This window comes from Athene cunicularia (genome assembly GCF_003259725.1).
Source record: "Athene cunicularia isolate RWA chromosome 26 unlocalized genomic scaffold, athCun1 chr26_part2, whole genome shotgun sequence".
In the NCBI taxonomy this organism is placed as follows: Eukaryota; Metazoa; Chordata; class Aves; order Strigiformes; family Strigidae; genus Athene; species Athene cunicularia.
Window position 1 is genome coordinate 1,688,436 of NW_020799137.1, and position 22,782 is coordinate 1,711,217.

Consider the following 22,782-nt stretch of genomic DNA (forward strand, 5'->3'; position numbering starts at 1 on the left):
CCTGTGCCTGCATCAATCCTGTCATTGTTTTCCTGGGTTGGGCCCTCTCAGATCTCTTCATCCTCTTCAGCCAGCTCCAGAGGTGATGAGCATAGGCCCTGGAGAGCTGGCTGTGCCAGACTCCTACTAGTCTTGAACTCAGACTCACCTGTTCCTCTGTGCTCAGCACCATGAACGATGTCTGCAATGGTGTTGGCTATTTATCTACCCCATGGTGCTCACCACCCGAGACACCTATGACAACATCACAGTGGGAACTGCCCAGCTAGGCTGAGACTGTGTGCGGGACAGGAAGGTTGGATGAGGGCTGTAATTTATGTAATCCCAAGAGGAAGCGGTTGTCTCTGCACCACAGTCTCTGCGGCCATGGCAGCCTGTCCATGCACACTGATGTGTGTGTGGGAAGTGTGCAGAGCATCCATACATTTTAGAAACCGCATCTACCAGCTGGGACAACTGGGGATGCAATTTCTGCTATGCTGACCATGCAGCATCCTGCTTTTGTTGTCCCAAGTACTGTTCAGCTCCTGCTACCACGATGTGACTGTTTCCTGATGGCCCAGTGCCCATGGAGAGCTCATTGCTCCATCTCTTGGAGACAGCTGTCTGTCAAGTGTTAATTTGGGTACTTCAAAGCCTCCTAGCGTGGCATGAATACTCCTGGTAGCCGTGCAGTGCAGGGGGTTTCAGGCACGAGAGTGTTGCGATTAGTCTGTGACTTGTAATGATGCTCATTATGTCATGTCAGTGGGGTTTATTTTGGGGTGTCTTATAATTAGGGATTTCCTTATGGAGTTAGGATAGATGCTGGGGAATTTGGATTTATGATGGGGATATACAATCCCACTTCTAAAGGAGCATTTTATTTCTGCAAATTGAACTAAGTATGAGTCTTTCCCAGTCATGTGCACATTAGCAGCCCTAAGGAAATGGAAGAGAATGGCTCAGTGTTTAATAAGCCAAGCATGAGAACAGATTTTCAGCATCTGTAGGATATCAGAAGTCTGGATCAGGATTCAAAAATCACATCAGAGCATGTTTTTCATAGTTCCCACCTGAACTGCATAGCAGAGGTTTGGATTTTGCCACTAAATTTGGGGTTCCCACCCTCTTCTCTAATCTTTGGATCTTGTTCCTCTGATTTCCTGATGATCTCTCAAGTTTTTACTCCAGAGATAAGACTACAATGCTTGTGCAGAGAAGGGAAGCAGAACTAGGCTATGGCTAGGGAGTCTGTCTTTGCATGAGAGACCCTGTTATATGATGTCTTTGGACTTTTATGCAGCAGACTGTCCTGCTTATGAACCCAGACAGCTGAGCGGCAGACCACAGTGTGCAACCAGGTGGATCTAGTCCACAGGGTGAGGAGAGGGACACTGGTGATGTAATTTTGCCATATAAAGGCACACAGTTTGTCTCTTCCCTCTGAAGAAGAGGAGTGGGACACAACACAATTTCCCAGTCCTCACTCAGGTAATACAGACAACATCCAAGCCATAGAAGCCCACCTTGGCTGGGAGAGGCAGGCAGCCAGCCACTGAATGAGCCAGCAAGGTGCTTTTCACATGCAAGAGGACAGAAGCCAGCCACTAGTCAGCAACGGGGCTCATTTATTATCTCACAAGAATGAATGACATACAGCTGCAGTAATGTCAGCAGAACCAAAGCTTTGCCCAGGGCCTGAGCTCTGACCAAGGGGCTCCCTGCTGCATTGGGTGGCAGTGGGAGGGTTTGTGATGGAGAGGATGGATTTGGGAGATCCCTGAGCTGCAGGGAGTGAATTTGAGACTGTTCCCAGTAGCCTGTGTCCTCCTGAAGCCATCATCCCACGAGGCTGATTTCTGTTCCCTCCTTCTACACAAGCTGCCCTTAAAATAGGGGAGGGCAAATGCAGCTCCCAAAATGGCTGTTCTGTGTGGGTGGCATGTACCCAAGAACCAACAGCCTCTTCCAAGTGTGAAATTTGGGAGCAGTGAGGGAGCCAGACACCATTTTCACTGCACCTGACCAGGAGCCAGGTGACTACAGACAGGAGTGCCCTAGGGGTGCTGCAGAGTGCAAAGGTGGAGGGAACAATGAAGGTGGAGGAGCCCGGTGTCCTCTTGGGCACCTTGGCCAGGTGCTGCCAAGTGACCTCAGGCAAAGCACATAGGCTTCTCCAGCGAGGTGTTTGGATTTGACTGTCTCGGGGTTCAGAGTCCCCTTGTTAGACACTGTGGGTCAGACTGAAAGAGGGGCTGAGCATCCCCAGCTCCCGGTATCAGCTGGAAGTGGGGAACCTGCCCAACCCACGAGGCTCCCAGTGGATGAAGCGGAGCCTCCCAAAATGGAGGCGGTCCAGACCTCAGGTGCACACGTGGCTACATTGCTTTTAACCCACTTCTGCTCTTCCAGTTGATGGTGTGGGACAGACACAAGCCCATTTCCAGGGGTCTGTGGGACCTGTGGAGGACCCTTTGCAGTCGGCTGTTTCCATGTTTTTCTGCCACAGAGCAATGCCTTTTTCTGCTGAGACATCTCAGCCTTGAGAAGTCATGCTTGGCTTTGCTGAAGACTCCTCCTGGCTTGCAATGCTGCAGGATGATGATGATGATGATGATGAGGGTCTCCCTGACCCATCTCCTGAGCTGGTAGGGCTCTCTCCCAGGCAGTCTGTAGCAGGAGAAACACTTGCACAGGGGGTATATCTCCTCCCATGGCCAGCCCTGAGTATCTGGAGCTCAGTCAGAGCCCTTCCAGGCACATGGCAGCTGGCAGAGCAGTGCCTGTTGCCCAGGCAGATATGATGAGGGGTGAGGGTAGATGGGTTGTACTGGTGCTTTACATGGAGCAGCCTGCTGTCACCTTGCTGGCCACCTGGCGCTGGGGCTGGCCCTCAGCGTGTGGTGTGGGACTGTTTGGCATGGCTACTCAGAGGAGGTTTATAAGTGAGATGTGTAGGGTGGCGTGGGCGGGGAGGGGAAGAAGGTTATTCGGAGGCTGCTGCTGGCTGGATCTCGGCTCTCTGAAGTGATCAGCACCTCACTGTCACTGAGGCAGGGACAGTGCTCAGAGAAGCCCCTGTCCTTCCCCCTGGTACCCACCCTTTGCTGGCAGGGGACGAGCGTCATGGAGGGGAAGCTGTAGCTGTCAAGGATGGGGTGTACTCCCAGTGAATCAGGTGTCTCGAATATGTGGTCGATGTCAGAGAAGCTCACCAGAGCCTGGGTGGAGTCGTAGGAACTTTTCTCCATGTCATCAACCTCACAGGATGGGGTGTAGCTCCCCTTGTCTTGGCCCTTCTGTATCAGCAGGCGGAGGTCATCTCTGAAATGGGGGTTGAAGAGCAGGTAGAGTAAGGGGTTTAGGCAGGCGGGCAGGGGCAGAACCACAAGGAGGACGGATTTGATGACCTCTGGGGTGATGAGGAAGAGATTGAGTGTGGAGGAGAAGGTGAGGAAGGCCACTGGGCAGTAGAGGAGGCAGTTGGTGAAGATCAGCCAGGCCACATGCTTGACCATGGCACAGTCCCAGACAGCGCTGAACTCCCCCTTCAACAGGTTGCAGTAGAGTCGGATGTAGGTGCCTGTGATAGTTAGGAAGCAGAGCATGTTTGTCATCACCAAGGCCACAGTGAAGCCCAGGGTGGCAGGTTTCCCATCCGGGATGGGATATGGGAGGCAGAGAGGGGATGCTCCATATTCCCCAATAGAGAAGAGAGGCAGAACAGCAGCCACAGAGGACAACAACAGGCAGCAAAAGGCAGCTGCCTTGATCTTGCCTAAGGATGACTTTCCATAGCCCCGCACACAGGAGACTGAAATGCTGCACTGCACGGCAGCCAATGTCAGCAGAAAGATGGCAGCCTCGGAGGCAAACACCGACAGGAATCCCGTCACCCTGCAGCCTGCGCCTGTCTCCCATCTGGCACCGTGTTTGGCAAACTGGCCGTAGGTCAGGGCGTCGACAAGAGCCAGCATACTGCAGTAAATGCCGGTCAGCATGTTGGCTCCAGCTATGGAGCCGATGATGAACTTCACTGGAGAGAGGTAGCTCGGAGAGGCAAAGACAGCCAGAATGACCAGCCCATTGCAGAGCACTGAGACAAGGACGATGACCCAGACTCCCAGGCGGATAATCCAGCTCTCAAACAAATGATCACAAGGCTTGAAGGGACCTGGAAGTAAACAAACCCCGGTTATACCCAGAATATACCATTTTGCTCTAGTGGTGCTGCTCTGTGCAGTAGCCAGGTCCCAGCCCTCTCCTGCCCCCACCAGCCCCTTGAATGCTGAGGGCTGGAAAGGAACGTATAGCATCGTCTGCCCTCTTCTGCAGCTGCCTCTTGCCTCTGTCCCTGCACTCCTGTCCCCCACTGGGGTGCCTCTGGCATACTCTCAGATCTTGTCTAGGACAAGGAGAGGTTGTATGTGAAATATGAGAAATGGCAAATTTATCAGACCTCCTAGAATGTCAAAAGGTCGGGGCCTGGCATTGCCACCCCATGACTGTATGTATGGAGAAGCCTTTTTACTCCCATGTCCCACCTGCCCTACTCTGTTCAGTGGGGCAGAGTCTGAGCTCCAGGTAGGCCTTCATCTGAAGGAAGTCATGACCATAATGCCCCATATTTCTGTGGGACCCCAGACCCACTAACACTCCTGGGGTCAGCCTGGCACTTGGGCCACTCTGCCATTAGCTGCTCCTTCTCACGTACCCCCTGGGACCTTGGAGTCAGTGGTGTGGAGACGTGCAAGAGATGGCAGGATGCTGCATCCTGCTCTGACATTGCCAACCTCTGCCCTTATACTTCAAGACCTTGGCTAAGTGGTGTCTTATTGTTTCTGCATGAATGACCTCTGAATGAAGTGTTAGACCAGGAGGGAGAAAAGAAGGAAGGGAGCTGAGGTGGCAAAGAAAGGACAGAGGGGCCTGGGCAAGGAGAACGTGGGAGGATGTCAGGAGAAAGAGCAGTGGAAGATGGACAAGGGGAGAAAGCTGAGTGAGTAAGGGAAGGTTCATGGAGAGAGGCAAGAAGGGGACTAGTGGTGGATGCTTTTGCCAAAGGAAAAAAGAAGAGAGTGGGGAGAGACAGTGCAATGAGACAGAGTTGCCTCTGGGAGGAATTCAGGTGTTACAGTGAGGGGCCCAGGGTGGGAGCTCAGCGAAAAAAGAAACGGGATGGGCCAAGTTTTAGGCAATAGAGAGCAAAAGAAATTAGGGGAAACAGAAGTCTTGTTCAGCTCAACGTGGGTGGAAGTCACTGGCTGGCTTTCCTCAGAGAGCCAGCACCTCTGTACCCAGGCAGCAGGGCATGCTCTCTGCTAAAATCTTGTTCCTTCTTGTCTCTTTTGCAGCAAACTCAGTGGGACAACTGGTGGAAACTCCAACCCTGCCAGTGTCCCACAGCTGCCTGGAGGGAGACAGGCCTCTCCAACCTCCAGCTGTGCTTGTGTAGGACACCCCTGAGCTGTGAAAGGGGGCAAAATCAGAAGACAGCTTCCTTGTGTCCCAGCCAGCCTGTGCCCACTGGCATGTTTTTGATGTAAGTAAGGAGAAAATGGCTGGGTGCAGTCCAGCACCTCCCTTCTCTCCCTTTCTCAGGAAACAAAGTACTCCTGCAGTTTGCAGTGCCACGAGTATGTTCAGGAGATCAATGACAAGGTCTTGTCATGCAATATTCTGGGCTGGCTGTGACAAAGTAAAGTCTAAGTCTTGAAAGGGAACAGGAATTTCTTGAGACCCAGAGTCTGACTGTGGGCAGTTTGGTGGGAGGAGGAGCTGGTGATACCTGGGATTCCTGGTCAGTGATACCATGACCTTGTCCTCTCCTCATAGGAGGGCAGCTAAATCCAAGTGGGAGAGGAAGCTCCTCACTTGTTCCCGGTTTGGCCAAAGCCCAACCATTCAGGCTTCTGCTCCATGTGTCTGTGAGACACTGCAGGAAAAGTCATGGGATCCTGGGGATTTAGAGGACCTCAGAGGATCCCAGCTATGTTCACACGCTTTCCCTGGCTGCTCACCAGGGCTTGGTGTGCACTGAATAGTGGGGTGCAACTTTGATTCCTCAAGGTCCAGCTGGAGGTCATCTGCATCTAGGTCATCTGGGGAGAAAAACAACGAGAAATGGTGCTCAGAGAAGAACAAGAAGGGCCATCAGGGCTAACTGAACCAGAAGCTTTTCCCGCTGCCTGTCCTCAACACAGACCTTCTCAGCCATTTCCCAACCCACAAGTTCAAAGTAGCTGCTGCTGTTTGGTTTGTCCCCTGCAGTCACGACTGTAGAGGAAGAAGGTCCTGTAAACACTGGCAATGTGGCCAACCCCTCTGTATTTAGGTTACTCCCAACATTTGAAGTGTAAGAGCCCCAAATCCCAGAGCTGTGTGACTGCAGATCCCTCCTCCCAGCATGCTTTGTTAAAAATAAAGAAATAATCTAGCCTATGTGGTTACTGAAAACAAAGCCTTCAAATGCATATTCTGAATGGAAGCTGTCTGGGCAGGCCTCGTCCAATGTTAGTTCATTAACAAGGACTTTGGAGCTTTGTTCAAAAAGACTCATTAGCCTCTACTTGCTGCACAAATTCTGCGTCAGCAATCACCACCACCAAACGGCTCAGAAGCAAAAGGACAAGACAGCCCAACATCTATTGCTTTCTTTTATGTCCTATGCTTTCTTGGGACTGTGATGCCCTGTTTTTAACCTTGGAGGTTGCCAGTCCTGGGTTTGCTTAAATGAAAATCAATTGCCCATTCCTGTGGACTTTGGATCCACGGGGTATAAACTGCCCTCAGAGCCCAGCCTGCTGGGCCAGCATCTCCATCGTGCTGGCAGCTGCACCCTGAGCCAGGCTTGGGCTCTCCGAGGGTCAGGCAGAGACTCCATGGCTGAAGGAGAAGCTGCTGGAAGAGAGTGGGGCTGAGATCTCAGCTGTGTTTTCAATGGCCTGTAGGTGTAGGTCATCACCAAGAAGAATGGCATCCCTTAATCTAACCCAAGACATGCTTTTCTGCTTTGTTGTTTTCAAACTGCTGCTGATTCACAGTGAGGACAGGTGCTGTCCCACCCATGGCACCAGCATGGCCTTCTGCTCCCAGAGGAAATCTTTGGAGGGTTTTCTGCAGGCAGGAGGAAGGGGAAAGGATGTGTATGTTTGCTTGCCACAGCCCGCTAGGCAGGGAGCTGGATCTGTGGCTGGGGGGTGAACTCTTCCTTGGATGATACGGACAGATGCTGGTGCCCAGGTGTGCACTCGCAGCTCAGACACTGGCCAGAAAGGTGAGTTTTCACAGTGCTGAAGATATGGCTAACTTAAGTGGGATTTAGTTGCCAAATCTGTTTAGAAATGGTGCCTCTCATGAGGTCTGCTCCCTGCCTATGTTTGAAAATATGACTGGGATTATTTTCTTAAAGAATGATGACAAATAATGTGCTATCTTTAGTGCCTCCTGACAAGCACTGTGGCTTTCTCAGCTTCAGTGAGCTTTGGAAAAAAACGCCATTTTTTAAATCTGTCTGTATAAGAGTTGAAATATTACTGCTGCTTTGGAGTCTGGCAAGAAAACACTCACAGTGGGATGGAAAAATATTTCCTCCTTGTATTTTATAGTCTTATAAATCTCCAGTGTCTTTTCCATCCACAGTGCGGAGGCTGTGATGTGCAGTCACAATACTCAAGTCAATGCAGAGACTTGCACTTTCTGTGCCCCTCTGCCACCCAACCCAGGGTAATGTTAAAGTGTAAAACTGCCCCATCCCTTTTCTCTTCAAAGGTCCAAAATGCACAAAGTGGTTTTCAGCATAGGTTAAACATTTGCATGAAGAGAAGAAGCAATCTTTTGTTTTGTCTGGACTGCTGAGCTAGCTGTGAATTGCAAAGCAATCCTTTGCCAGCACAGTGAGATTCAAAGCAGAAAATGTACCTCTCTCTGCTGGAAATCAGTCCTTCTCCCAGCCTGGGGACTGAAGAGAAAAGAAAATGTCTGTTGTGTTCTAGCAAGGCAGATTGCATTGTTTTTGAAGTAGCCTTTATTTATTTGAATTTTGCTAAGGCACCTCTAATTTCTGAGACCTTATGGAAAAACCCCCACATTGCTAGTAGTGCCCTTTCCATGGGAAATGGTTCCCAGCTGCTTGTACCAGCACCAAAGTGGGTGGAAAAGGAGAAGAACTGCTGGAGAAGGGGTAGAACAAAAAACACTGGGCTGGATGCTTCTTCCCCTTTGGTCTTGTCTGCCTTAGCCAGTGCAGTCCCCGTGTGGGGTTTGCAGATAATCGTTGTCTCCCTCAGAGTTAGGGCTGCTGGCTGCAAGGAGCCTGGGCAGGTGCTTTTTGGAGCACTCGAGTAGCCCTCTTGAATGACAGAAGCAGGAAAAGTGTAGGTCTAAGGACCCTCCAGGGTTTGCTGGATGGTTGCAAAAATTAATTAGCTTTACAAGCTAATGGAGGTGCTGGGCTGGGTAAAGCAGAGTCCTCTTGTCAAGGATAACCATACAAGTGTGTTCTCACTTTCTGTAGCTTTCGTTCATTATTGCAAACATACGATTCTAGGCTAATACATCCCTTTCTATCCTCAAATCAGTGGTCCTGAAGCGGGGTGCTGGGATGCCATGGAAGTGCTTGCACTTGGCCTGTTCTCCCTCTGCAGCCAGTTTTGGGAGGGTGGCAGGAGCGAGCTGCTGGGGAATGTTGAGTGGATGTCCTGGGTGACAAGGCCTTGGAGCCATCTTTGCGATGCTGCCCAGCCACACGGGACAGGCTTGGGGCAGCGGGTATCTGCTAAACGCTGCCAATTATAATCCAAAGAGGCATCTCAAGCACCAAAAATTGTGGAAATGGAATCTTAAATATCTGTTGTGATAAGGTGAGGGAGTGATGAGACATGCACTAACCACACTCCTTTGGGCCTTGGATGGCTGTTACTCAGATGTGAATGGACACACTTGGGTGGTGTTGGGGGCGTTACTGGGCATTCAGGGAGGATGGGAAGGAGCTGAGCTGGCCCTGGGGTCCGTGGCACCAAGTGTGCTCTTGTGTACTGGACTGGGCTGAGGGATGGGTGCTGGGTGCAGGAGTGGGACACGCTGCGGGAGGCAGCATTGTCTGCTGCTGGAGCAGGGCTGTGACCAGGGACCCATTTCTCGACCCTGCACGGCTGCCTGGGACAAGTTGCCTTTTATCACCTGGCTGTGAAGTTCTGCAGACTTGTTTGTAAAGGGCTCCTCAGCCACTTGCAGGACGCACTGTGCGAGGCTGAGAGGACACACGGCTATCTGGACGTGGGCCCCATCCTCTCACAAGTTCCCCTGCAGCACCCAAGTGCCCATATGAGCCTGGCTGTACACTGCAGGGACAGAGCCCCGAGGTATTTCTCTTAACGAGACCACTTTATCTCTTGCATGGAAGGAATGTTTGGGAGCTTTTTTCCTCTTTAATGAGGAAGTGTCTAAGATTCATATAACACAGCTAATCAGAAAGGCCATCAGAGAGGAAGCACTGGGAGCAGAAATAAAGCAACAATTAATTAAGTAAAATAACCATATCACAAAACCCTGATCATCAAGAGTAGACCATGCACTGCTGAATGGTAAGGAGAGTCATCTGTAAAAGCTGCACATAGTAAGGAACGACGTTCTTGTGCATTCATGTTTGCACCTCTGTGGTTTGATATTTCCGGACAAACCCAGTGCTTTAATATCTGAAAATGTGAGCCTTTATGAGCTGCTAATAGTCTCATCTGGCACATCTTAGAATCAGTCAGCTTTCCCCTCTGGTCTTAATATCTCATGAACACACATACAGTCCATGAGGCTGAGCCTGGCATGGAGGCCTGGGAGCCTTTAGTAGGTATTGGTTTGCTGACAGGGCAGGGGAGTGTATCCTTTGAGACATCAAAGGTTTTGATGCCTAGCAAAAGCAGGTCTGTGAGCAGTACTATGGGCCCTGACCGCAAACCAGGTCTTTTCACAGATGCTGTAATTTGCTGGGCAAACACACCAACTATATGCACAAGGACTGTTCAAGTACGGGCTGCATTAATGATGGAAAAACTGACCCAGCTGAGAAGAAATTCCTGCAGCAATGACCGTAACATATGGCTCCTCTGTACTGTCTGCCCAATATAACCACCAAGTCTACCATGTTTCCAGGAGCCACATCATGCTGGTAGGAATCACACTTGCTAGCCTCTGGCTGGACATTTTATGTTGCTACAGCTTATTCCTAGTCTGTGAAGAATCAGGGCAGGGCAGATGACAGGAGCAGGAACACAGGGCTCATGACTCACTGGCTGTGTCATAAAATGTCTGGGTCATCCTGCCTCCCATCACTGCTTTACCACAGAGAATCCAACGGCTCTGGGTTAATACCTGCCTCCAGATCTAGTCCTGCCTGCTTAGAATGCAGGAGGAGATTCTGCAGAGCCCTTGGTTATGGCTGAGTGCATGGTGCTCCTGGAAGCAGGTGAGTCAAGTGCTCCCCAGGTACTCAGCCCTCTTCCCAACTCCTACAGACACACAGCACAATGTGGTTTTGCCTACAGGGCATTTCAGACCTTGGAATTGCATGTGGCCTCTGTATTTACACAAACATATAAACAAATGCAGCATCCAAGCTCTGTCCCAAAATGCTATTTCCACTTTCCAGCAGTTACAGAGGAAGCAAAGAATCTCATGCTTATTATATATTATTCTGAGATTCCCTTGCAAAGGGATCACACCAGCGTTCTGCCCGGAGCTGCTGCTGGGCTGTGTCTGTGGGCGCAGGAGGTGTGCTTTGTGCACTCCTCTGCTGGCCTTGTGCAACCGATCTCATGGAGATCTATGCAGAAGTGAATTTGGGAGCACAGAATAAACTGACTCTTGAACAGAAAGCGCTGTTCGTCTTCATCTGTGGAGCCACTTCTGTCCTGCATAGATTAGTGCCTGTGCTGAGCTCATCATTTTCCCCAAACATGTCCTTTGGTTCACACCTAACCCCGACCTTTGCTGTAGCATCAGGGTACGTGCACAGAAGTAGCACAGACACAGGTCTCTTTACCTCCAGCCAGCTGCACATTCCAGTTCTTTGAGTTCATTCTCTTACTCAGATTAATCCTAGAGTCCACCCTCTGTATGTTGTAGCAACAGACTGATGCCCTTGCCAAAGGCTCCATACTGCCCAGAAGCTGTCCCATGTAACCTCAGCCACCGCTCAGTGGCTTGGGTAGTCTCCCTCTGTAGTAAGTGAGGACAAATCAGCAGATTGTCCATGCTGCTGAGGGCTCCCAGACTCTTCTGTTAGAGTGTGAAGATTTGGATGTGCCAGCTCAGCTCTTTGTCCCATGCAGTGACAGTAACTGAAGCCCATTCACAGCAGCTGGCCACCAGAGCTGCAGAAGGATCAGCCTGCCTTCCCTGAGGCAGGTGTAACTCCACGGCTGGCAGTGGGACCACTCCTGCAAATGCAGCATGGCCCTGCCCATGGACTGGTCACCGTTCAGTCCAGTTTACTTACAGTGATTATCAGCATGACCTGGAAACATGGTCATCTTGTGGGGATCCTCCTCCTCAGGGCTCATGTCTTCTGCCTCCCATTGGTTGGACATCTTGAAGAAACTGCTGCAGCTTCCATAGGCACAGCACTGGTAGGCGTAAGGTACCTCAAGGACTCTGCAAAGGGAGAAACCAGAACTTTTAGGTTCATCACCTCCATGACCTGCTCTCCATTGCTTTGCATGTTTTGCTTAATTTCCACATATGACAAAAGCCAATCACGTGATGGTTACATTGGAGCAGGACATTGGAAGAGAAGGCTGAGAGGAGCCCTCATCCCTCTCTGCAGCTCCTGACAGGACAACAAGAGGGAACGAATGGCTGGAAACTGCAACAGGGGAGGGTCAGACTGGACATGAGGAGAAAATGTTTCCCAGCAAGAGTGGTCAGAGAGTGGAACAGGCTGCCCAGGGAGGGGGGAGTCCCCATCCCTGGGTGTGTTTAAGGGCCGTTTGGATGAGCTGTGGGGGATGTGGGGTAGGGGAGAACTTTTGTAGAGTCGGGCTGAAGGTTGGACTTGATGATCCCGAGGGGCTTTTCCAACCTGAACGATTCTGTGATTCTGTGTGATTTCTGTGACTTTGCTCTTCTGAAGGCCTCCACGTAGGACAGAGTGTGGACCCAAGTTACCCCACAGTGTCTCTGCACTGCCTCACTTTTGGCACTTAGGACACTGTCAGTAAGATGTTGTCAAACACCAAGTTTGGAAACTGCACTTAAGTTCCTGGATAATTCCTAAAAATCTTTCTGCAGTTCTCCCTAGGCAGAATTAGCTTTTCCATGCCATCTGGCAGTATGCCATGTGCATGTGGAATCTTCATTTTTAACCCCAAGGCCATATTGCTGGGCATCTTTTCTTTTGTTCAAGGTGAGAAGCTTCCTGAGAGCTTGAGCAAGTGCAAAGTCCCCCTTGCTTGTTGCTGAAGGTCAGAGAGGCACTTCCGAGCTCCAGTTCCATGAGCATGGCTCACCCCTGCCAGCTCAGGAAGGGAAATCTCAGGCCTCTCAAATGTAGCAAGTTATTTTAATATGTCTGATTTCTACTTGAAAGTAGAATTGTTAGTTGTTAATTATAGCATGTATTACAAGGTTAATTAAACAGCAGCTGAACATCATCTGGATGAAATACCAGGCTATCAGTCAGCAGCTGCATTTTCTTCAAAGACTGCAAACTCTTGCTTCTTTGCTGGAAGTCAGGAAGACTGCTGATGAAGGCAAAGGAACCTCAGGTTTTCCAGACAATTAAGGTTTTCTGACAAGATCAGTAAATATGGTGAAACTCTATATTCTAAAAATATGCTTTTGTTTTAAGTTCCCAAACATTTCTGGCTGAGCTCTGGGAGGCTATGGAAACTCTGTATACAAGCTTGCTTCCTGTTATAAGCTCCAAATCAAATCCTATTACTGAAAGGTGGTAAGGAGGTACAGATTATCCTGGGATGGCTAAAATGATTCCTCCAGACATATGCCCCAAGAATAAGACTACTTAATGGCAGTACCCCAACATTTAGGAAATGTTAATGGATCCATTGCCTGGCATGGTTCAATGAAACACTCCTGCAGACTCAGTCTCTCTGGTACAAATTCAAACCAGATCCACAGACGTCAATGGAATTAGTTTAGAGGAGGAACGCCCCTGGAAGTACTGAACTTGACCCTCTCTGCGCAAGGAACTGCCATCTTGGGTGTGGAAAGCTCTCCAGAAGCTTCTGGGATGCCCTGCCATTTGGAAACCAGTCATGCAGCAGATCCCAGCTCTGACGAGTGCAAAAAGTCAGAAGAGAAAGCCCTGCAGGCACCACTGCTGAAGCAGACCAAAGGGAGAACTCCACACTTCTCACTGGACCTGAGGTATTAAGCCCAGTGTTGGTGCAGTGGCCTGTGACCCCAGCAGTGAGTGTCTAAATTTGCGAAGCTCCAGCCTTGGGAACCCATACTGGATGAGTGGGAGCATCAGCTCATGCATCCTCGGCTTCAAGGGAACCACCTGGGAGACCCAAGTAAAAGATGGCTTTACCTCAGGGGAATTTGATTCATCTGGACCATGGGCCCGTCAGCCTGAGGGTGAGTGCCACACTGGAGACCCTTCACTAAGGGAGGGCCAGGAGAGCCAGAGCCTGCAGTGTAGCACTGTCATCCAAGCCTTTTGCAGCCTCGTCTTGCTCAGTTTGACCCCTTCAGGCTCCTCATTAATCCATAGCGGACAAGACACGGCCACACAGAGTTTACTGAAGGAAAGCTGGATGTCATTAGCTAGAACTGGCTTCTGGGAATGTTTTCCATTGAGAGGAGCCCTGAGCTGGGCCAGCTCTATGCTTTCCCCTTGTGTGTGCGTTTGGGGTGGGGGTGGTAGGCCCTGGAGCACATCACCACTCTCCCGTGGAAGACTTTAAAAGATGAGGTGTGTTAGCAGCAGATGAATCTCCCTCAGCCTCCTAAAAGGTTGGAGGAAAGCATGAGATAAACAAGGAAAGCAGGAGGCTGATTGCTATAAGCGAACACAGGCTATGCTGAGCACCAGAAGTGAAAGAGCCAACACCACCAGTACCTCATTTTGGGGAAGCTCTCCTTGGTGAAGGGCTCAGAGAGCGCAGGGTTGCCTTGGAGCTTCAGATGGGTCAGGCCACCCAAACCATCCAGAGGCAGTGTGACCAGCTGGTTATCAGTCAGGTCCCTGATGAAGGGGAAAGCAGAGGGAGATTGCAGTCAGGGTTTTGCTGATAGCTGTGTCTCAGCCAAGCAGAGTCTTGCAGAGCCATGCTGCCTGCATTGATTGCTCCCTTAAATGTGGTGCTGAAATGGGTCTGGGTGCTGCCTGGGGGCCAGGATCCTCTGGAGATAAACAGATTGATACCACAATCCCTGGGGAAAAGGAGGGTCAGGGGTTAATGCCCACCCTGAAAGCTCTGGGTGGTATCTGTCCCGTGCATCTCTTCCCCCACCACCCCCACAACAGGTGAGGTATGACTGCATCTCCCAGCCCATAAAATACCCAAGAGTCATGGTGAGGGGACTGAGGACTGGGGACCCCTCCAGAACCAGCAAAGATGGTTTGCAATGACTTTTGCTGAAGAGATTTAGAATGATCAGTGTGAGGTTAATCGTTGGACTAGATGATCTTCAAGGTCTTTTCCAACCAAGATGATTCTGTAATTCTGTGATATATCATGCTGATCTTTCATAAAGGCATCTAAGGCAGGTATGAAAGCATCAGGAAGCGAAGGTTTAAGTGCTCAGGGTGAGAGCACCTTGAAGATGGCCCCTTCTGCACTTTCATCATCCCTTTAATATTGATAGGAAGCCTTGGGATCTGGTCTGCACACATCAGTGCTGGGACATGCACCTCAGCACTGCAGCCTTCTGATATCTAAATGCCGGGTGTCCTGCTAGCTTGGGGAGTCACTGAGGTTCTCAGATACCTGCTGTCCATGGCCCACTGTGAAAGAAATATCACTGCAACTTACAGCTTGGTGAGCGAGTGCAGGGTCACAAAGGCTTCAGGGTGAATAAACTGGATGTAATTCCAGCTCAGGTCTCTGCAAGGCAAGGACACGGCAGTAAGAGGGGCGCAGAGCAGGGCAGTGAAGCTGCTGGCACTGGCCTGGTCAAGGGCTTGATGTGCGCAAATGTGGGATCTGGTCATCAGCAAGTTCTGTCTTGTTGCAGCTCTCTGTTTGGGTCTATACATGGATGATTTCTAACAGAGGGCACAACAGTTTGCCTTGCACTAGCTCCTCCATTGAGACCAATGGGAAAGGTTCCTTTCTGGGTTCATTTCTATAAATTTGGTGATTTTATGATAAAATGCTAAAGTTCAGAGCAGTACACAGGTTATGCCTTAGTGCCGGAGTATCCCTGATGCAGTCATAGTGCTGGGTGCCCAGGCAAGAGCAGATAGGGCCAGGGACTGTGGGGAAGGTGAACCAAGGTCATCTTAGAGCGTCTGCAGTCATGTACAGTTGGCTTGGATTCACCGAGGCTCCTCAGTAAGCTCTGCTTCCATCTGAGCTAGAGGGCTCGACTCCCTCTGTCATCAGCAGAGGGGAACCAGCATATCAGGAAGCATTTATTCTCCTAAGGCTGACTGCACAAGAAGTATCCTACATAAACCTTCATCTCCCCCGCTCTGAGTGGAGCCGGGGGTGCCTGCCCAGATGTGTGTGTCACACTGCAGAAAGCTGAAGTTGGGTGACATGAATCCTTGCCACAGGGACCCAGAACATACCCAAAGGCAAATGCTAGAACTTGCCTGTTCAGCTGTTTATGTGCCTGTAGTGTGGCAGCAGCATGCTCATATTTGCATGCTTGTCTGTAGTGGTACATGTAATACGTGAGTGTTCCTATGCAGTTGTAAACACAGTGTACATGACACTCACAGGATCTCTAGGAGTGCCGGCCTATTAAACGGCACTCAAATTGCTGCACCATGGGGAAAAGCTTTCATGTGATTCAGTTGACTTCCTAACAGGACAGTAAATAAAGACCATCAGCACTTGGAGGGCTCTTCCCACATGTCACAGGGAGAATCACGTTGTGTGGAGCCTTACTAGCTTCTTAGGTGGGCTGTCTACTATGCATGTCACTAGCATGTAGGATATGTGCACGCTTGTGAGCACTTAATACATCTCACATATGCTTTTGAGTTGTGGGGACAGATGGGATGTTCTGCACAGATGTCCCGGGAGTGCACAGCCCAGGACTAGCATGTGTAGGGAAAGGGGTGCTAGAGCTCATGCACACCGTGGTGAATCCCTGCCATGAGTCCACGTCTGCATGGGCATTTAGGAGTTGGGTGACCCTAACGTGTGCTGTGCAACATGTGAGTTGCGGCGTGTGGCTGAAGCATGTGGTGTGGAATGCCCACATGTGTGGGCAGTAAGGCTGCAGGTAACGAGTTTTTTTACAGGGGGTGTCTGCATGCAGAAGGGAAGCCAGAGGGAAGGTTTGTGCCCTTTTCTTTTGTAAGGGGAAGTGGAAGAGGGACTAGACAGCAAAGCCTCCCAGCAGAGACAGAGGGAGTGGGGTTGTGAAACTCCACATCAGCTTGTCTGGGTCCTCACGGTTCCCCCTCCCCTAGCAAAAAGCCCAACTGTTTCCCTTACAAGACAAAACTTACATGGAGCGCAGGGCCATCAGCTGCACGAAGGTGTCTGCTCTGATTTCATGGATCCTGTTGTGCTGGAGACCCCTGAAAAAAAAGAAACTGGTTTCAGAAAATATCTGATGGCAGCATTTGTACTTTGTAGGGCTCTTTGTCCCATGGTAGCAGATGCAAACTGTCACAGTGGAAGTTATCATTTGAGCTTTGAAGACCTACTCTAATTTCAAGGGGTAAACAGGATGAGCAACAAAACAGCTCAAAGTCATTCTCTCCTGTGGGCAGCTCCAGGGCTCAGACAGCCTCTGCTTTTGATGCCATCATGGCACAGTAAAGTGCCATTGATGTGCAGTTGTTAAAGGTGCCCCATTATCTCCAAAGCCGTGCTGGTTTCCCACTCTGCTCCACCCTAAATCTGCAAAGTGCTTAGTCCAGACCAAAAGAGGAGAGCTTGGAGCCAGTGAGTCAGCAAACAGTTGTGTGTCACCCTTCAGGAAGGACTGCTGCCCTTTGCTTTGGTGATAATGAGGGGGTTTTGAGGGCTGAGGACATCTCAACTTTTCATGAAGAAAAATCCTGATGTCTTGCTGAACCTACCATGAACATCCCGCACATGTATTTTCATGAAGTGCCTCAGCACCTGCACATCCCCCTTCCAGCAGCGTCCTGCACTAGCCGGAGTAGAGGAGGGAGCAGGGTAAGAGCGCACATGGTGTTTGCTGACTGACCTATACCCTCCCCACACCCCCCAAGTGACACCTAGAACTGATCTAAGCATCCACTTTGTGGGAAACATTCACAGTTTTTCAGCTGTTTTTTTGTTTGTTAGTGTGGGTTTGTTTTTTTTTTTTTTTTTTTTCCCCAGTGTGGAACAATAGTGAATAGTTTTTTAAATTCCCAAAAAATGCCCATCACAAATCCCCAGATCTGCAGAAGTAGTCTCCCCATGTGTGACCTTCTGCAAGGGGAGACAGTCACTGCCTAGTGCTCTTCCTCCTGGACATTTGTTGGGTAGCTCACCTGCTTTCAGACTCAGAAATGGTCTTGACTCATGTCACACAAGGACCTGCACATGATGGCTGTAATGTCTCAGCTGGTATTTGGCCACATGTTCATGTTTCAGAGGCAGGGGCTTTAGGCTTTCCTCTGCTCTACTCAGATCTGGTTTCTCAGTGCCCCATGTGCTAAGAAGGCATTCCCTGTATGTCTAGTTAAGATTTCAAGTGAGGGCCATGGGAAACTGTGCACAAATGTGTTTGTCTCAGGTTGAGGAGCACTGAGTGGGAAAGGTGGAGCTTGGGAAGCAAGCTACTGAAAAATAATTCAAGGATGTTTAGCTGCGAGGGACCACCTGTGTGCTGCAGGTAAAGACCTGCACATTGGCAGTTACAGCAGAGTGACTGGCACACAGAAGTTGTTTGCATGCCAGGCTGTACCACCATGCACCACCAGACTTGTTTCCAACGTATTTCCCAGCAGGAATGCTGATGCCTGGTGGTGGTGGGGCTTACAGGATGAGAACTTTGGGCTTAAGGGACCAAATACTTATTTTGTAAGAAAATGTTAATTTAAGACACAGTTTCTGACCTCAGTAGTCTGAAAGAGGGATTTACTGTGGATATTAATGGTAAGTCTGAATTTGGCATATTAAAAAATCTTGTAAGAAGAAATTTAGGTACAATACATGAAACTACAGGTCTGGAATTCTGGAAGTTTGTTCTTTTTTTGGATGTCTTCTCTTATTTTTCCCTGGGGGTACTATAGATAAAAATACATCCAGCTCTAACTTTGTTCTCAGAGCTCCTCAAGAGGAAGCAAGGGCAGTTACTCATTTTCATGAGATTTTACATGGTGTCCTAATGTCTGATTTTGCTAAGGCATGAAATGGTCCAGCCATCCAGGCTGGGGAGCTGCAGAGAGAACCTCTCCAGTGTATGTTTGTGGGAATGCTACCCCCACACGTCTATTCCTCCAGGTTTCTCAAATCTATAAAAAACCTTGGAGTCTATTATTTTTTTTTTTTTTCCTGAAAAAGGCCAAGAACTGTGAGATTTGAAAAGCAGGGCAAGATCTCCAGACACTTTGAACTGAGCACAAACAGCTCTGTCTCAGAGAAACAGAGGTGCCTCCCAGGGCCCAGAGGGGACCCGATTCAAGCACTATACATATGGAAAGCATCAGTCTTCTCTACAGAGGGGCTAGCCCTGAGCAGTGTGGCTAAGGGCTGCTTTGTGCCCATGACATGGGGCCTTGAAGCAGAATACATTTATGGTAGAGATAAACCTCATCCTTGATTAGCTCATACTGGGACTTGAATTAGTGAAGTAAAATTCAGTGCTGTCACATCCTACTGTTTGCTGTGGCTGGGACTTCTAAAAAGACCTGAGTGAATTAAGCTCCTATGCACAGGGAATGTGTTTTTATTCTGTGTTTGCACAGCTCTGGTCCACTTGCAGTCTGATAGTGAGTTATAAGGCTCAGCTTTCCCAGTGCTTGGTGACGGTTGAGTTCTGTGTGGAGTAGCTGCCTCTATCCCCGAATCGTCCCCTTGCCCCCAGAGCACAGCACAAGTGAGGGCATCTCTTTACTCACAGCTCCTCCAGCCGCTGACACCGGTGGAAACTGGGCAGATCTTCGATTTGGTTGTGTGACAGTTCTCTGCAGGGGAAGAACCATCACAAAAATGTTAAGAGATCAAAAGCGAGTGCCCCTGAGCCCTCCCTTGGAAAGCAGATATTGCTGGAGAGGGGGCTGACCCGACTTCCATTTTGCAGAGCTGCAGGGAGCAGTAACCACAGGCAAGGCAGATCTCCACTCTGTTCAGACCTGACACTTGCTCTGAGCATCTCTGTGTAAGGGAGGATTGCTCGGTGGTTCACCTACTCATCCAGCCCCAGCCCAGCTCCCCCCAGCACAAGCTGTGGACTGATGGAGCTGCTTCCACAGCTGGGGTGGGCTTTTTTCCCCCAGCCCCAGTCAGCTGTGAGACTCATCCGTGCCAACTTCTGCTGTGCACAGCCTTGCTTTTCTGCGGGCAAGGCAGAGAGGTGTTTGTGCCAGAGCTCCCGTCCTGCTGTTGTGGATGGGAAAGCTCACAAAAGCTGCAGATGTGCTTGCAGAGCCTGGGGAGGTTTTGGCCAGCAGAGCAGGCAGCCAGTTGCCCTGCCTCCTTCCTGGCACAGCAAACCCAACTGCCCGCTCTCCATTCAGCCTTTCCTAGCTCCTCCCCAGGGCTAAGGAAGGGGTTGTGGCACAGGCAGGGATTTAGTACATGACATTACAGACTGTGAAAATCCCCCTTCCCCATTCTTTCAAGTGCTGCCACTGAAAGCAATTCCCAGCAAACTCCTGTTCCCACTGCTTCAAAGCCTGGTGGCATGTCAGTGTCCAGGGTGAAGTGACTTGGTAGTCAGAGGACAATCTATCCTGGCACAGTTTAATGTGCATTTATTAAAACTGAAATGGGCTGGGTAAGGAGTAAAGCTTAAAATTGACTTTTTCACCCACCAGCAGAGGCTGGATTTGTGGCGTTTAAAGGGAAATTTGCCCCAGGGTAGTTTTGTATGTGGCCTCTCTGCCGACTTTCCAAACTCAGTTTCCATCTTTCTGACAGTAAACTGCTGCTAAAACATTTCAATTATTTATTTTTTTGCCAACCCCCTCTCCACCAGTTTTCTATGGTGGGGAGAAGGAGGCAGGAAAAAGCAACCAAAGGTTTTGTGCTTAGCTCTGGAGACTATCACTATGGAGAAAGAGCTATAGCAGCAGTCACTTTTCCCTGGTCTCTGTGCCAGTGTGGTGCATTAGCTAGACAGTGATGGAGGGAGAATGCAGCCCCAGGAGTTAATTCTGGTTTCTCCAGAGCAAGGGTAACCAGATGCAACCCGGTATGTACCAACAGAGCAGCCTCAGTCACTGAAGCTCTGTTGTGGAAACATCAGGGTGAAGGTGCTGTTGTCAAGGGACTTTAGCTCTGCTCAGGGAACCTTCAGCTATTTCTGCTTGAGAGGAAAGACACATCTGTGCTCTGAGCCATGAAGCTCTGGACAAAAGCAGCGAGACGATGTCAGGTTGATGCTGAGCTCAGGCTCAGCCAGGCTGCCCCGCCTGGGTGTGCTGGGCTGAGTGCTCATGCACAGACCGACATCGCAGCACAGCTGCGAGCTTCATGCCCCTGAGGTAGCTCCTACAGCCCCTGTGCAAGATCTCTGCTGAAAATCTGCAGCATGACGTGAGCAGTAGGAGGCCAAAAATGTGACGTTAATCTGTGTTCAGATGTGTCACAGTTGTAATGTCAACCTGATGAACTGCCAAAGGGCTGGCAACGTGGGGGAAGGCGGCGAGAACAACCACTAGCTCTGCAGGGACAGAAGGCCAACACATTTCAAAGGCAAGAGGGATGTAAACATGAACAAATATTGGCCCACATACTGTCTCTCCAAACTCTGAAAGCAAAGCAATTAATGTCAGTAAAATTAATTGGGAAAAAGGAACAAGGAACAAGGTGGGGTGTCCCAGCAAAACTCTCCCACAAGGAGGGAGCAGGTGTGAAGAACAGGCTCTGCTGTGAAGGTTTACAGTCTGATAACTTGCAAACATAAAGAGTGTGGTTGGGACCCTACAACCTGGGCCATTCCAAAGGCTACGCTTTGGTGGCAAGATGTCCACTGATTTGGTCCAGATGTCTAAAGATGAGAGATCTTCCCTACAGGGACAGCTGGAGCCAAAATGCTGTGATCTGCTAAGTTACAAATTGTGTGCTTTTATTTTTATGTTTTTCTCTTGTTTCCAATTTCTGTGATCAAGAATTCACTCCTGTTGCTTTCCTGGAACAAACTTGTTTTCATTTCAGCTTGGTGTGTAAAGACTGCCGAGAGGCAAGCCTCTTGCTTGCCCTAAGGCTGCAAACTTGTATAAATCTGGTTCATGACTTATTTCCTGAGGATGTCTTTGACTGCAGACAAGGTTGGGGATCTCAGGAATGAGGAGCGTGATTCCTGAGAAGATGTGGGAGTCTGTCCAAGATGCTGATTTCATGATGTACCAAGTTAAAGAAGAAAGTACATCCCTCCACTCAGCATTGTTCAGTGCCTTGTCAAGCAGGTAGAGTCAAAGCAACTTAGAGACTGAGCAAAACCCTGACCTGCCACTGCTGTACTGCGTGAGGGGCCGTGGCCATGTGGCCTTGCAGGTCTCCATCAGGTCAGGCCTGTCCCCTCCGAGAGTGTGAACAAGATCCTTCCTCCAGATGATGGCACTTGCTGGAGCTGCAACTGCAGCAAGTCAACACCAGGGCAAAACATTGTGTGAAATGCGATCTACCCCTGGATTTTGTGCTGTAGACATGTAGGAGCTCTGAAATGCTGATGCTGTTCTTACCTACCGCCCTTTGCACCCTCTTTACCCTCCTTGCATAGGGCAGACAGTTCCACTAGTGCAGAGCAAGGAGGTGGCAAATGTGGATGTGCCTTCTTGCTTACAGCCCTGAGTCCAGAGCATCACGCTAGAATGAAACAAGTTCAAGAACATGCAGAGGTCAAAGTAGTGCCTAAAAACGTAGTGTTTTCTGCATGGAAAGGATAATGGGAACAAAAGCTACAGGATGGTCTTCCATAGCTGGTCCCCTTGCTGAGCTAGACAAGAAGAAGGCCTGGTTTCTGATGGCACTTCTCTAAAGACCAGGCAGCAGAGATAAATGTGTTACTCACAGAACTCGGAGGCTGGGCAGCTGCTGGCACATTCCCCTGGGGAGTAAACGAATGCCTGCCCGGGTCAAGGTCCTAGAGGAGTGGAGGAGAGAGAAGAAATAGTGTTACTGAGAGTCAGCGCACAGACTGAGACCTGCAAGTCCAGCTACTGGTCCCAGACAGCAGCAGGAGAGACAATATCAATGGGATAATGAAATACCTGGAGAGAAACAAAAACTGCCTTGGAAATGGGCACTGCTGCTGGACCTGATAAAGGTGAATGTGCCTGTAAGAAGTTCTGGGATGTTGCTGAGTACTGAATTCACTCTGTCCTTGGCCATGTCGAGGGCAGGTGGCAGTGCCCTCTGTGGCATGCTCTGCCATCCCAGTTCCCCATTGTCTAGACTGGTGATCCACCTGAAGCCATGACTACCTCAGAAACCTATGTACGGGGGGTGGACCTGGGTCCCGGAGGCAAGGCATGGC

The 22,782-nt window shown here is 49.9% G+C and overlaps 1 protein-coding gene across 1 annotated transcript in view; it reads right to left on the reverse strand.

Annotated features, from left to right (window-relative positions):
* Positions 1-1,611: 1,611 nt before the first annotated feature.
* Positions 1,612-22,782, reverse strand: part of LGR6 (leucine rich repeat containing G protein-coupled receptor 6) — a 147,508-nt gene continuing 126,337 nt past the window's right edge. Inside the window, exons 11-18 of the mRNA XM_026864547.1 lie at positions 22,318-22,389; positions 19,202-19,267; positions 16,628-16,699; positions 14,976-15,047; positions 14,060-14,185; positions 11,474-11,628; positions 6,003-6,083; positions 1,612-4,156 (exon numbers count right to left, since the gene is read on the reverse strand). Coding sequence (XP_026720348.1) covers positions 2,922-4,156; positions 6,003-6,083; positions 11,474-11,628; positions 14,060-14,185; positions 14,976-15,047; positions 16,628-16,699; positions 19,202-19,267; positions 22,318-22,389 — 1,879 coding nt within the window. The 3' untranslated portion in view covers positions 1,612-2,921. The remainder of the gene's footprint in view (positions 4,157-6,002; positions 6,084-11,473; positions 11,629-14,059; positions 14,186-14,975; positions 15,048-16,627; positions 16,700-19,201; positions 19,268-22,317; positions 22,390-22,782) is intronic.